We start from the raw sequence: 13,066 nt of genomic DNA, 5'->3' as shown, positions 1-13,066 counted from the left end.
AGAAAATATAGTGTATAAATATAAAAAAAATCCTTATTTATATGTGGCTTGGGCATTTTTTTATATTTTAAATTTTTCTAAAAATGTTAAAAAATGATTAAGTTCTTTTTTTATTTCACGTTATTTTATTTTATTTATTTTTTCCTAAAGAATGTTTAAAAAAAAAAAATGTTGCAAGTTATTATTATACTCGAATAATTTTATTTTCGCAGATATAATATAAATGCCTTTCTTTTCCCATTAATCTTTTCTCAGAGCAAAACTGGTGTCTTTTATTCCATCCTTGGTAATAATTTTGATAGTTATTCCATCACCTGTGTAAATATCCCTTTCAGCTGCAGAAGTAAAAACATCTTTTAAGATCGCTATTGCTTTTTCTTGAGTCAAAGGTGCGGGAGTAATTCCTTCTTGATTTTTATAACCGATCTAAAAAATAGTTACAAAATATAATGCCAATTAAGAAGCACTTTTTTTTTTAATGTTTTTAATTGTATAAATATTATTTACAGATTTATGTTATTAAGACATACCTGATTATCAAGAAGAGGTTGTAAAAGTGCACCAGCTGAACCACCAGCTCTATATGTAGTTTTCTCACAGTGCCCAATTGGATCATAACTATATATACAGCCTTTTCCATTTTCATCTAAACCGGCAAGTATATTGCTTACATAGTAAGGAAAAAATCTTTTATGATACAACATAATTGACAACATTTGTGCTGCTGCTGGAGTGGACATTTCTTTTTGATGTTCATGTTTGTACATCTAAAATGAGACAATTATTACAAAAACGTTTATTAACGCAAAGCACTTCGTTATATTTTAGATTAATTAAAAGTGAAAAATGTATACCTGCATGCGAGCAGATAGAAGGCGAGTTAAAGTTAAGGTATCACACCAGCAGCCTGAGCATCCTAAGATAGTAGTGTTCGATAAAGAGAACAATTTATCCTGCTCTCGCGTGTAGATCGAGAATCCGGTACTGAGACGTGTGTCGGCAGCTATGACACAGAAATCGTCTCCGGCAAGAGCAACGACACTCCTGAGAACAAAACAGCAACGGTAAAGTACTCTATATGTATATAAGTATAGAAAAAGTAGGAACGATTAGCTGTAGAAACGTATAAATCGTTAAGTATCCCAGTGACATTTGAGATCGGTGAAGGAATAGGTTATTTCAACTCAAACTTACCCTCCATTGTCGGAATACGGGCTAAAGCTGACTTTCTTCGCTCCCTGCACTTCGTAATCGGGTAAACGTCCTTTCCCAGTTTCTGTTAGTAGCTCCATTGTCGTTTGATGCATCAAAACGTCTCGAATGAGGTCACTTAAAAACTGAATGACACCACAATTTCTCGCGACAGCACGACTAACATCAGATGGTAGTCGCGGATTTACGGAGTATTTGTTATTTCATTCGTCATCGCCATGCTAAAGTTTTAGTTCTTGAGTAACGGCTATGGTGGCGCTGTTTGTTGCAGACTAATTTTGTTGCCAGCAGTTTAAACTCCAGATTTCTATAGTTAAAGCCCCGACACTCTGGAGTCCGGAGTCTGGACTAAACTGGAGTTCCTGTACTTCTGTAGGGATCGCTAGGAGATCGCGCAGGGAATGGTAGGGAACGAGCGTCATATAAGACCCCTTCTAATACGAGAAGAACAAGTCGGTCAACTTAATCCAGATAGTTCTCCGCCTTTCCTCGCCGTGCCTATTGCGTGATCTCTTCGAGTTCTTTACAATGTATCAATAGCAATCGTTTCTTTCGCAGAAGCGCATAAATTGTAATTTGCGTAATAGATGGAATGGAAGGGAATAAAGTTTAATAGTGGGTAAGCAGCATACGTTTCAATGTGTTATTAGGTGTCGTCAGGTCTTGGCGATGCTGGTTGACAAGGATGTAGTGCCGATGAGAGGAGGCCGGCCTTGAATCGGGAATTGTAACACGACTACGTTTATCTATAATATTGTGTCAATTTAATTATTCGTACGCAGTACAGTACAGTAGGTCGTTAGGAGATTGACAAAAGTATTATTTTACGGCTTTTCACAAGTACAGTTGACAGTTTTTACATCATACGAACGTATGTACGTTACATGTTTATTCGGTAAACGTGATTCTCATACGCTTACGTCTACCAAGTCGAAGATTGAGCACATTATCCTTTAGTTAGCATCGTCGCAGAACTCCAGCTAGCAACAGCTTCAATTTCTCAATGTTGTTTCTGTCTGGATCTGGAGTTTAAATAATGCGATGGAATTTTTCGCAGCCATCTACAGAATCTGATAAAGTAACAAGCTTACTTGTACAGTATACTCTCATGGATGTATCGATGTAATAGGCCCCAGACTGCTAACACTAATGCAAATGTCCAATTTTTATTGCCATTTGGTGTCAAATTGATTGGACTTTGGCCTCATTGGTGAAAGTGGTGTGGCCATACAACGCGCTTAATATTAATTCACGGATTATTTTGTATGGACCATGGATTTAAGTTTACTGCATATTGTTTATTATTGTTAAATATATTTATTGTTAATTTGCATATAATGCAATAATTATTGTCTGTACAACTTACATATGTGATAAAAAATCATTACTGTAAGCTTTATCAGGTGAATGAGTAAGACAGAAAGATCGCGAGATATGAGTATATACTGCTGTTATTTGTATTATTGTGGTTGACTAAATTTGTAAATTACTTGAACTTCTTGTTTCCATTTTTATAGCATTTTAAGATATTGTAAGATACCTCGTAACACAACGCAATGGAAGTTAACGAAGAACAAATTGTTATGGAAGATACAACTTCGGAAGATAGCGCAAGTAATCACAATCAAAGCATTCTGGATTGCACATTAGTTTCTGATATGCAGAGTGGGAATCAAAATTGGCAACCAATGTGTACAAAATCAATTAAAGTAGAACCCGACGCCAGATCAACGGGCACCGATAATAGCCATTGTAATGATATCACAGACGAGGAAACCATGTGTCTCGATAGTAAATATATGCACAATGGCTTATGCCAGGAATATTCGGAACATAATGATGATTTACGGCAGTTTGATGTGTTGGATGATCTTGATCGACACCCAGACCAAAATGATGGTTCTGAAAATGATTCAAATACAGATGAGAGTATAGACTCGGATGTGCCAGACGAAGAAATTGAAGCAATGCTTGAAGAAGGTATATTACAATCTATATTATCATTTTTTTTTTTTTAATTGAAAATTTTTAATATTAAAAGTAACTGCAATTATTATAATAAGATTATTGTTACATATTCTCGAAACTAGATTAAATATTTTCTGCAGCATATAAGAAACCAAGTAAGATTATTTGGTTTCGTTTTTTTAGCATAATTTACAAAGATTTTAGATTCTTATTTTACTTAAGTTTTATGTAATAGGTTTACCAGAAGAATTTAAAGGAAAAAGAAAAGATAAAAAGGATTGCTTGCCCTATGAGGAGAAGGAGAAACTTGTTTTAGATGGTATATTAATATAAAGTATCATACAATGCTATACAAGTATCTTTTATTAATATTATTTTTCTTTTTAGAAATTGGACATAATCATTTCGATGTTTTACCTGAAGGATGGGTACAAGTAACTCATAACAGTGGAATGCCATTATATTTGCATAAACAGAGTAGAGTTTGTACATTAGCAAAACCATATTTTCTTGGTCCAGGAAGTGTTAGAAAACATGAAGTTCCTGTGAGTGCTATTCCTTGTCTTCAATATAAAAGAGCATTATCAGAAGAAGAGGAGGAACGAAAGAAGGAAATGGAACGCGCGCCGAACACTGAAGCTTGCAGTCTTCCCAGTGCAAAGATCGAAACTATACAAGAGAATCGCGCAGCACATTCATTAGATAGTGAACAATTAAGAAGTTATTGTCAATCTTTATTCCGTTTCAAATCTATTAAAGTAATGAGATTTCAGTAAGTATTAAAAATAATATAATTATATTAATGAAAAATTTGTTTTATATTAATTGACTTTTTTTATTATAGATCTTGGTCAGCGCGTCGAAAATTTACGAAAATTAAAAAACATCGTAAACAACTTGAACGTCCAACTTTACCAGATGGTACAAAATTGATTACTTTCCCAGTCAGTAGTTCTAGTGGAAATAGTAGTTGGAATATTGCTGATGATAATGGCCAGAGACCTGCAAAACATTGGATAATGAATCCATCAGGCAAAAGTTATGTCTGTATTCTTCACGAATATGTACAACACGCGTTAAAAAAGCAACCAACATATAAATTTAAAGAATTAGGTATGTATTATTTGATAATGCCCAAAACGTGATGTATTTATTTATTTGTTATTATATAAAGTTTATCGCTAAAATAAAATTAATATATTTAATTATAGAAAACGCAGCGACACCGTATTCCGCAGTAGTTTGTATCAATGATATGGAATACGGAAGTGGATTCGGGAGCAGTAAAAAACAAGCGAAAGCTAACGCAGCTCGGAAAACTCTTGAAATTTTAATTCCTCAAATGAAAGATAAAATTTCCGGCGAAAACACCGGAGATAATGGATCGAATAATGATAGCCACACAATAAAAGCATCTAGAGGAAATTCCGATGCTGATCTTTCGTTCTTCGATGAAATATCTATCACAGATCCTCGTGTTGCAGAATTTTGTGCGAAAACCACAGAACCTTCCCCGCATAATATTTTAATAACTTGTCTTCAAAGAAATTACGGTTTAGGAGATATGCAAATTAATTATTCAGTGAACACGTTAAAACATCAACGAAACGAATTCACAATGAAGGTTGGAAAACATGAAGCTACTGTCGTATGTATAAACAATTTTTTCATATAAAACTGTTAATTTTAAATGATAAAAAAATTAAACTTACTTAAATAATTGTAGATTTGTCGTAATAAAAAAGATGGTAAACAGCGAGCAGCGCAAGCAATATTACAACTAATACATCCACACATACAGTCTTGGGGCTCTTTGTTGCGTCTTTATGGATCGCGAAGTGTGAAGTCCTTTAAAGAAAAGAAACAATTAGAACAAGAGATAACCCTTTTGCAGGGTAAAGCAGCTGTTAATCAACCAAATCATGCTATTCTAGGTAAACTTAGACAAGAGATGCGAAGATTAGCTGAACAACGCGAAGCGATACAACCTATTGGTAAGTTTGTACCACCAGATTTACCAACAGGATCTGCAGCCAATCTCAATAATGTAGATTTATAAACAAAATAATATAGATAATTTATATATATATATCATTAAAACGATATTGTACAAGATATAATGCTTTTTAGAAAATATCCTTTTACCCTAATCATATATTATAATTTTTATATAAGTATTTTTATTCCGTATTAAAATATTAGCTATTTTTATGTTCACAAAGCATTTTTTTAATTATTTCAATAAAAATCGTAAATAACATCGATTTTTTTTTTATAATGGAATTCTTTTATTTTGAGATTGTTTAAACTATTTTTCAATCTGGATTTTTCTTTAAATCAAATTTCTATATACATATTTTTATTTGATATATGTATGTAAAAAATAAAAAATAATTGTAATTGATCTTTTATTCGTTTTTTACACTAAACGTGGCAATAATAACGTATGTAGAGAGTAAGAGAACAGTATGAAAAGAACAGTAATTTATAAGGCAACGGAATAGAGAAGTTTTATTGTATTATAAATAATTATAACATATAAATATAAAGAGAAAGACATAATTATATATTCGAAAACACATTTACTAAATATTAACGATACTTATACGGCGTCTAATATGCTATGATATTGACGAACATTTAATACGAAGAAATTACCTCAATGTTTAATTTTTATAACATTTGTCAAACTATTTTCGTGAAATGTAAATTAAGTGTTGTGTTTTGGACAGATTTTATAATAATTTGTTCATGTGTTTGAATATAATATAAATTTAAATATTATCGTAAAAAACATCATACTTTATTTCAAATATGATGTATTGCAATAACATGGATATAAATTTAACAAAATCATGTTGCATTAAAATTATGTTTATATTTTATTAACAACCAGCTAAATATTAAATGATTAAAATTCCAGTACTTGTGTGAGTCAATTTTTATCGAATTAAAATATAATTTTATACGAACAAATTATTATTACAAAATTATATGTAACATATTTTTCCACAAATTTGTTACTATTTTTTACAATATACTAGATTGTTAATAACTACTTACAATATATTAATGGACAACATTATAATTTTTGTGTCACATTCATGTCATTCTATCTCTGATTATTATTATTTTTATCTCTAGTTTTACATCCAAGATTATTTCAAAATCATATACGATGCTACATTGAATATGCGTGGAAAGGGATAATTATCTGAATACTTATATATTCACTGTATAAAGATATTCAACAATTCTAATTATCGCATTGGTCAATAAAAATTTATTTATACAGCCATGGAAGCAACAAATCTGTAAATACTTCAATCGTATGTATTCCAAGATCAACGTTTCTATTTAATTCGTTGCTGCCTTGGCTATTTTACTAGTATAAAAATCTAATGTATATACAAACGAATCATTTTATCTGCTGTGTATATACTGTAAATATAGAATTAAAATAAAATTATGTAAATTTTAAAAATTTAATTTATATTTAAAAGATATACTCATAAAACATTTTTTAGAATATTTTGTCTGATATAAAGTGGATAAAGCATGTGATATGCACGTATGTTCCATTCCATTACAATATAAAATGTGTTCGAATACTAGAATAGCTTTTTTTAATGTACTAAATACTAATTTAACGAATTTTACATAAAATAAATGAAGTGTTTAATTCATGAGCATGTAACTATAATTTTACCATAGCTATAAGAAATATACTTATTATATTTTGCTCACTATAATTCATACTCTATTTTATATATTTAAAGTTTCTTGTTTTATTATTAAGAAACTTTATTTAATGTTTTAAAAATGGATATAAGTAATACTGAAACAGGCACTACACGTAACACAGTTATTTTGCATTTATAAACAGCTAATTTTAATACGTAACACAGATTGCAATATATTTTCTGTAATGGAATTTTATTTTGGCATTCGTAAATTTGTAACTTTTTTTCTCGCTATATATTATTACAGAAAAACCTTTTTTGATTACTTATTAACTTTAAATTAAATATTTTTACAAAATAGTAACATATCCACTTTATTATTATTCTTTTTAGATATTTAAATTTTTATATTTTGTATCGATAACTTTTTATATCGCGTCATATATTTAATATACTGAGAATGATATAACATTTCTATATAATAAACATAAAACTAAATCAACTTGCATTTGGTAAGTATACCTATTTATATTACAAATGCAACATGGAACGAAAAATCTTATTTCTTTTTAGATATACAGATGGCACAGATAATGAAATATATTAAATTTGATTGTATCTGCAAATAATTATAAATTAAATAAAAAGAATGAATACAGATATATTATTGTTTATGACAATTTACAAAAAATAAAGATAAAATACAAATTTAAATATTATGTGCTTTAATTACATCATAAATGCATTTTGGCGTAATAAACATATAAAATATGTTAATGTGTTAATAAGACATAAAAGTTTATTATTTAAAGTATATTATGATCTTTTCAATGTAGAATGTATTCTAAAAATTGTATTTAATTGCAAAGTTATATAGATTATTTATAGATATTCGATAGAAAATTAATCGAAAGAAAAAATAAGTTTCTTTGACAGCTTAAGAAATTAACAAATACTTTGGTATCTACGCATAAGTAGAAAGAATGAGACCTGTTTCACATTAGACACAATTAAAACTTCATCAATGTACATTTAAATCTACACGCACCTAGTAATTTCGGAAATAATAAATATTATTTTTCTAAATACTATCACTACGTTTTTCTTACATGCATTTTCTAACATTACGAATATTTTAGGTGTCAACTAATTTAATTTAATATTTAAATGGGAAGTAAATAAAAAGAAATGAGAAAAGTTATGTGTATTAAGGTGGTGCAGCTAAATACACATTGTTCTCTGTTACATCTATACATGTATGTATGTACGCTGAAAGGCAGATATGGCATTTGCTGCGGCGATGACAGCTAGCGAATGTGACTTTAGCGTCGTGTACGTCGAGTTTCACATGTGCCGCATGTATGTACCGCGCCGGCCGGTTTGCCGATGACCGATTTTCCCCCCGTTCTCTCATCCCCTGCCTCTGCGACCTAGGGTTACGTACGCTAGCTGTTGTCGCTGCAGAAAACGCCTTATCTATCCTTTGCTGTACATGCACACAAATTTTTTCCTTCATATATTAGGTATACAAATCTAGTGTTTCCTATTCAGTCATTGCATGCACATCTATCTATTATGAACCAGGTCTCAACAATATCAACTAGATTTTTTAATAGAAATTGATATCTATGTTAAACTTTTCTATGTAAAATTGTATATCGAGCAGTCAGACAATACGGTTATTCAAATAAAAAGTCTAATCCTAAGCGACGTCATACTTGGTTATCATCTTTGACACGTCCTAATTACTTAAAATTATCCAATGCATTTTTAAAAAAGCATTATATAGACGTATCACAGGTACTGCTACCAGATAGGGCCATTTTTGAAAGACTAGAAAGACTTCGTCTGGGACTGCTACCACCAAGAAAGCTGCTGCTGGACTCGGAGAATATTTTTCGGAAGCTATAAAATTGATGCATTTTAGATACATGTCACAAAGAAATAAAAAAAAAAAAAAACATACAATTTACGAATTCCAGATTCAGAAGATTTTTTCCATGGTGCGTCATCCGGTTCGTAAGGGAGCGGTCCTTGTACAGGTGCGTCTTTATCATCTTCAGGACTAAAACAACGCAGAAATAGCACAAATACATTTTATATAAGGTAAAATAAAAATTTTTTATATTATTTAATGACATACATTTCAGGTTTTGGTCGGTATAATTCTAGTTCGTCTTCGAGATCCGAGACCCTTGCTTTCAATTCATTTCGTTCGTGTAAGATTTCTTTTAGTTCGGCAGTTGTAAATCTGGGTCTATCAGGATCGTCCAAATCGTAAATGGCTTTGTTCGTTAAATCAGGACAGCCCTGTAATTTGCTCAAATCCTCATTTTCTTTTTTAGCCATTCCAAGCCGTCCTCGAAGATTTATAAGCTCCCGATTCTGATCCTGTAGCTGAGCTAAAAAGTCAGCTCTTTCTTCTACTAGCCCTCTAGCTTGCATTTGCGCTTGTCGTTGTTTTCGTTTTAATTCTCGTCCCAATACAGTAAGCTTCTCCACTTGTGCACTCAGCTATATAATATATTATGTTATTTAGTATATGCAGTTTATATAATAAAACGTCAGAGTTAATTTTAATGAAAAATTTTCTAAAAATTAAATATTTAATATCAAAACGCTTGTAACAGAATTAGAAATACATCTTGCGTTTATAATAAAAATGATCGAATTACATACAATTACAATATCGAATATATATTCATATAAGTACCAATTTACATTTTCAATTTCTGCCGTTTTTTGTGATAATTCTCGGTCTCTGGCACGAATTTGATCTCGTTGTTTATCAATCATGGATCTTAAATGTTGTAAAACTGCTACATCAACCTCTTGACTAGCTGTGATAGCTAAAAATAATATGAATAATTATTTCATCCATTAATTAATTTAAATATTGTTCTGTTAAGCATATAACATAGTACATACTATAATTATATATTCAACAAAAACATTTAATAATTATTAGATTAGTAACAGGTTAATTGGTGTTAGTACTTGTTTGTTTACTGCTGTACTGACTATCACTTCGGGATTCTTGCAACGCTCCAGCTAATCGTCTATTTTCTTCTTGTAATCTAGTAACCATAGCTACTAAATCGCGGGATTCTTGTCTCCAGTGTTCTTCAATTTGCTCTAGTTCCTAAAGGATCCAATTAATTTTAACAATAATTATACTATCAAATATAATCATGAATCATAAATTGTACAAAAAATATTGTTGGTGTAATGCAAAAGCCATTGAAATAGACCTTTTCAAACCGTTGTCTATCTTCAGCTTTTCCAATCTTGTCACTCTCCAGCTGAGAGATCTTAGCACTCAGCTCTTGCACCATGGTATTCTCACGTTCGTTTTTGGTGGCCAAGTTCTCAAGGAGCTCCAAAGCATTTATCACCTTTGGCATCAGGTTGGTGACCGACTCCACTCCAAACAGATCTATAAGCTTCTCACATTCCTTCCCTATCTCAGACGCGATGTCATACACGTCGACCACCGACACGTCAGACGCGACAGAATATTCTTCCATTTTGCAACTTGCGTTACCTCTCAGACAAAAAGGCATGAATACTTTTTGCCGCAGCACGCTCTGCGCGTAGGTCTGCTCAATGTCTGCGAGAAAATATAATTTCGTGAGACATTTCGATCTCTTAGAATCCCATTTTTTTCGACGGGATCCCGAGCGTTTCTGCACACTCGTGCGATCACCAAAAGTCATACATACGTACAGGAAATTACAGATAATCACAGCCAAGCTCCGTGGAACGTCCTCGTGCGCGCGCCTTGAATGTGTCAGGGAGAGAGGGCCACCTCCTGGTGCATACGTCGCAGCGGTACGGTGTCCACAGGTATGTGATAAATAAATCGCGTAACTTAGGTGTGGCGTTAATTGCCAGAAGGACAGAGCCGGCGATCACAGACCCACGGATGCTCGCATCACGCGCTCGTTGTTTCGAACTCGTATACCTGCCCGGGAAGTGCAACGTACCCCGGTGATGTCATAGTAGCTCCATCAAAACGTCATGTTTAAATTCCGGTCGCACACACGGAGAAGTTACGGCGGAGCAGATGATTGAGATTATTCACGGTGTATATACACATGCGCATGTGTATGTGGTGTAGTGCGTGCGCAATTCATCGAATCGTCGGAGAAACCGTGCCGCCTCCTTTCGGAGCAGCGTAAAACGCAAAAGGAATCGGCTTTTCTATCGACATTCTTGCACTTGTATATTATCGTATATATTATTGCACAACGATGTGAAACAAATCGTAAAACCGAGGTCTTGGAGAAATTAACGTATTTTTATATATGCATGTAGTAAGTACGTCCAGAAATACGTATCTCTATATGACATCAAGAGGCACTGACGATTTTAATTTATTAACAAAAAGACGAGAAACGCTGCGCCAACCTGTTACACAAAAAAGCCAATCCGCCAAAGTGGTAACCATAGAAGTGCATATTTGTTTGATCGTTAAAAGTATCCCGACACGCCAGATAATTCAAGAAAAATAAGGAAATCGCTTAGAAAGCTAGAAATGTCAATCATGAGCGGGCAGGAAGACATCGCGATTTCGATCATTCGAATGGAGAAACTTTTGACGAGCGTGATGAATAAGATAGAAAAATCGGTAATTAAACATTAGTATTCCATTTAAGCAAATATATTTTTCTAAAAGACATGAATTATTCGCCGTACTTTGTTTTGGAAAAAGTATTGGCAGCCGGATAGAGAATTTGCAAAAATTCGTAAATGCTTTCGCCAGCCAGCCAATCGGCGTGCTCGAAAGAAAGTTGCACATCCTGATAACGGGGTAACTTCACGCTATTAATAGCCACCGTGTTGCGTTCATGGAAATTAAAATTCGCGCGTTGCAACAACTGAACTGTTTCACATTATTAATAAACAGATTGAAAAATTTGGTGATTCAACATTGCTTCGAGACATCATCGATCTAATTGGGAGTCTTAAAACATCTGTTGTATGCCGTATGAAGAGGAGTCCGGAGGCAGAGCGCGCGTATGCTATCAATTTGCACGATTGCCGGATAAAAGTAGCAGAAACCTTGGCGGAACTCGAAGGTAAAGATATTCATTATTATTATACGAAGTATTGATCGAAGTAACGAAATACGGATTATTTAGAACTAAAATTATCAATTGGCAGCTTTACGAGAAATGTCGGAGGAACAACAATCGAATTCGGAAATCTTTTTGAAGAACATTGTCACCTGCATAAATGATGAAGAAGAGATGATGCAAAGCATCAAGGAGACGTCAGAGATAAAGATACCAAAAGAAATGTATTAAAAGATTATTTGTTTAAATAAATATTAAGTTACTAGTATGCAAGTCACAGGTTTACAACAGATATTTGTTGTAATTTATAGAGAGGAATCGATGCAGAAGATGAAAATTGTAGGAGAAGAGAAAGAAATGCAGAAGAAAATATTACAGTCCGAAATAGACTCCGCGAAGCATAGATTACACGATGTTGTAAAATCGAATGCAGCATCAGAGAAGACTCTTTTTGACATGTGGTAAATGCAGGATAATTTTTATATAAGCTATTTAATTGTAAAGATTTATTTGAAAAAATTAATGTCAATTAATTTTATATATTACAGTGCGAAAATCGAGCAAGAATATATCGCTCTTCTTGCTCAATATGATCGCGACATTGGTGTGTCTCATGCATTGAAAGAACAATTATTGAAAGATAATGAAGCTATTAAAACTGAAATTAATGAAATGGAGGTTAGTAATGCAATTTGATCTTGAATTTAATATCCACAATTCTATCTCTCATAGACGTTTTTTTTATTAGGCTCAGCTGGTCGTGCAACGAAAGGTGTATACTCAATTCAAAAACGAGCAAGAAATTGCGCTGATGAAAGCTTTCACCGAAAAATTGGAGCTGTTTAAACGCAATCGAGCTGCCAAAGTTATTCAAAGAACATGGAAAGCCTACCTCGAACGTATTTCTTTAAAGAAACGACGAAAAGCAAGAAGAAAATAAAACTATATTACTAAATTCTTCATCAATGTCATGCTTGAATAAAGAAATAATAAGTTATTAATATATGCAATTAAAACATAATGAAAAAAAAATAATAAAATGAAGATCAAGCGCTGAAAAGAATTTTTTATATGCTGAGAGACATACCTATTGTCATAGTGACAAAAGTAAATAAAAGAAAGAAT

The 13,066-nt window shown here is 32.4% G+C and overlaps 4 protein-coding genes across 7 annotated transcripts; 2 read left to right on the top strand and 2 right to left on the bottom strand.

The window, feature by feature from the left end:
- Positions 1–178: 178 nt before the first annotated feature.
- Positions 179–1,432, bottom strand: Prosbeta6 (proteasome beta6 subunit). The gene is made up of 4 exons (XM_070660805.1): positions 1,195–1,432; positions 855–1,044; positions 531–767; positions 179–426 (listed from the first exon to the last, which is right to left on the bottom strand). The coding sequence occupies exons 1-4, from the start codon at positions 1,305–1,307 to the stop codon at positions 241–243; spliced, it is 726 nt and encodes a 241-aa protein (XP_070516906.1). The 5' UTR covers positions 1,308–1,432; the 3' UTR covers positions 179–240.
- Positions 1,433–1,490: 58 nt separating this feature from the next.
- Pasha (partner of drosha) lies at positions 1,491–5,300 on the top strand. Of its 3 annotated transcripts, none has more exons than XM_070660788.1 (7): positions 1,491–1,616; positions 2,730–3,192; positions 3,416–3,499; positions 3,568–3,952; positions 4,025–4,293; positions 4,392–4,828; positions 4,907–5,300. In XM_070660788.1, exons 2-7 carry the CDS (start codon positions 2,769–2,771, stop codon positions 5,237–5,239), a joined length of 1,932 nt encoding a protein of 643 aa, XP_070516889.1. In that variant the 5' UTR covers positions 1,491–1,616; positions 2,730–2,768; the 3' UTR covers positions 5,240–5,300. The 3 variants fall into 3 exon arrangements, with proteins under 3 accessions (XP_070516889.1, XP_070516888.1, XP_070516887.1); XM_070660787.1 differs by having other exon boundaries at positions 1,491–1,831; XM_070660786.1 differs by having other exon boundaries at positions 1,491–3,192.
- Positions 5,301–7,508: 2,208 nt separating this feature from the next.
- Positions 7,509–10,866, bottom strand: Rilpl (Rab interacting lysosomal protein like). Of its 2 annotated transcripts, none has more exons than XM_070660802.1 (7): positions 10,590–10,866; positions 10,115–10,473; positions 9,885–10,005; positions 9,585–9,712; positions 9,007–9,377; positions 8,830–8,928; positions 7,509–8,768 (listed from the first exon to the last, which is right to left on the bottom strand). In XM_070660802.1, exons 2-7 carry the CDS (start codon positions 10,424–10,426, stop codon positions 8,645–8,647), a joined length of 1,155 nt encoding a protein of 384 aa, XP_070516903.1. In that variant the 5' UTR covers positions 10,427–10,473; positions 10,590–10,866; the 3' UTR covers positions 7,509–8,644. The 2 variants fall into 2 exon arrangements, with proteins under 2 accessions (XP_070516903.1, XP_070516902.1); XM_070660801.1 differs by having other exon boundaries at positions 9,861–10,005; positions 10,590–10,860.
- A 200-nt stretch (positions 10,867–11,066) lies between these two features.
- On the top strand, positions 11,067–13,037 carry LOC139104983 (dynein regulatory complex protein 10). Its single transcript, XM_070660803.1, has 6 exons — positions 11,067–11,493; positions 11,773–11,944; positions 12,030–12,165; positions 12,253–12,402; positions 12,490–12,619; positions 12,690–13,037. Exons 1-6 carry the CDS (start codon positions 11,401–11,403, stop codon positions 12,879–12,881), a joined length of 873 nt encoding a protein of 290 aa, XP_070516904.1. The 5' UTR covers positions 11,067–11,400; the 3' UTR covers positions 12,882–13,037.
- Positions 13,038–13,066: the final 29 nt, after the last annotated feature.

This window comes from Cardiocondyla obscurior, linkage group LG08 (assembly GCF_019399895.1).
Source record: "Cardiocondyla obscurior isolate alpha-2009 linkage group LG08, Cobs3.1, whole genome shotgun sequence".
Lineage (NCBI taxonomy): Eukaryota > Metazoa > Arthropoda > Insecta > Hymenoptera > Formicidae > Cardiocondyla > Cardiocondyla obscurior.
The sequence above is the reverse complement of the archived record's forward strand: the minus strand, read 5'-3'. Positions and strand labels throughout refer to the sequence as shown.

Excerpts from the sequence above, each read along its gene's own strand:
- Rilpl (XM_070660801.1), bottom strand. The coding sequence starts at position 10,426 with ATGCCTTTTTGTCTGAGAGGTAACGCAAGTTGCAAAATGGAAGAATAT. Across the intron at positions 10,006-10,114 it reads ATAGACAACGGTTTGAAAAG|GAACTAGAGCAAATTGAAGA; the intron begins GTCTATTTCAAT and ends TGGATCCTTTAG. Across the intron at positions 9,378-9,584 it reads AAACGGCAGAAATTGAAAAT|CTGAGTGCACAAGTGGAGAA; the intron begins GTAAATTGGTAC and ends TATATTATATAG.
- Prosbeta6 (XM_070660805.1), bottom strand. The coding sequence starts at position 1,307 with ATGCATCAAACGACAATGGAGCTACTAACAGAAACTGGGAAAGGACGT. Across the intron at positions 1,045-1,194 it reads CCGTATTCCGACAATGGAGG|GAGTGTCGTTGCTCTTGCCG; the intron begins GTAAGTTTGAGT and ends TTTTGTTCTCAG. Across the intron at positions 768-854 it reads TTCTATCTGCTCGCATGCAG|ATGTACAAACATGAACATCA; the intron begins GTATACATTTTT and ends GTCTCATTTTAG.
- LOC139104983 (XM_070660803.1), top strand. The coding sequence starts at position 11,401 with ATGTCAATCATGAGCGGGCAGGAAGACATCGCGATTTCGATCATTCGA. Across the intron at positions 11,494-11,772 it reads TGAATAAGATAGAAAAATCG|ATTGAAAAATTTGGTGATTC; the intron begins GTAATTAAACAT and ends ATTAATAAACAG. Across the intron at positions 12,403-12,489 it reads AAGACTCTTTTTGACATGTG|TGCGAAAATCGAGCAAGAAT; the intron begins GTAAATGCAGGA and ends TATATATTACAG.
- Pasha (XM_070660788.1), top strand. The coding sequence starts at position 2,769 with ATGGAAGTTAACGAAGAACAAATTGTTATGGAAGATACAACTTCGGAA. Across the intron at positions 3,953-4,024 it reads ATTAAAGTAATGAGATTTCA|ATCTTGGTCAGCGCGTCGAA; the intron begins GTAAGTATTAAA and ends TTTTTATTATAG. Across the intron at positions 4,829-4,906 it reads GAAAACATGAAGCTACTGTC|ATTTGTCGTAATAAAAAAGA; the intron begins GTATGTATAAAC and ends AAATAATTGTAG.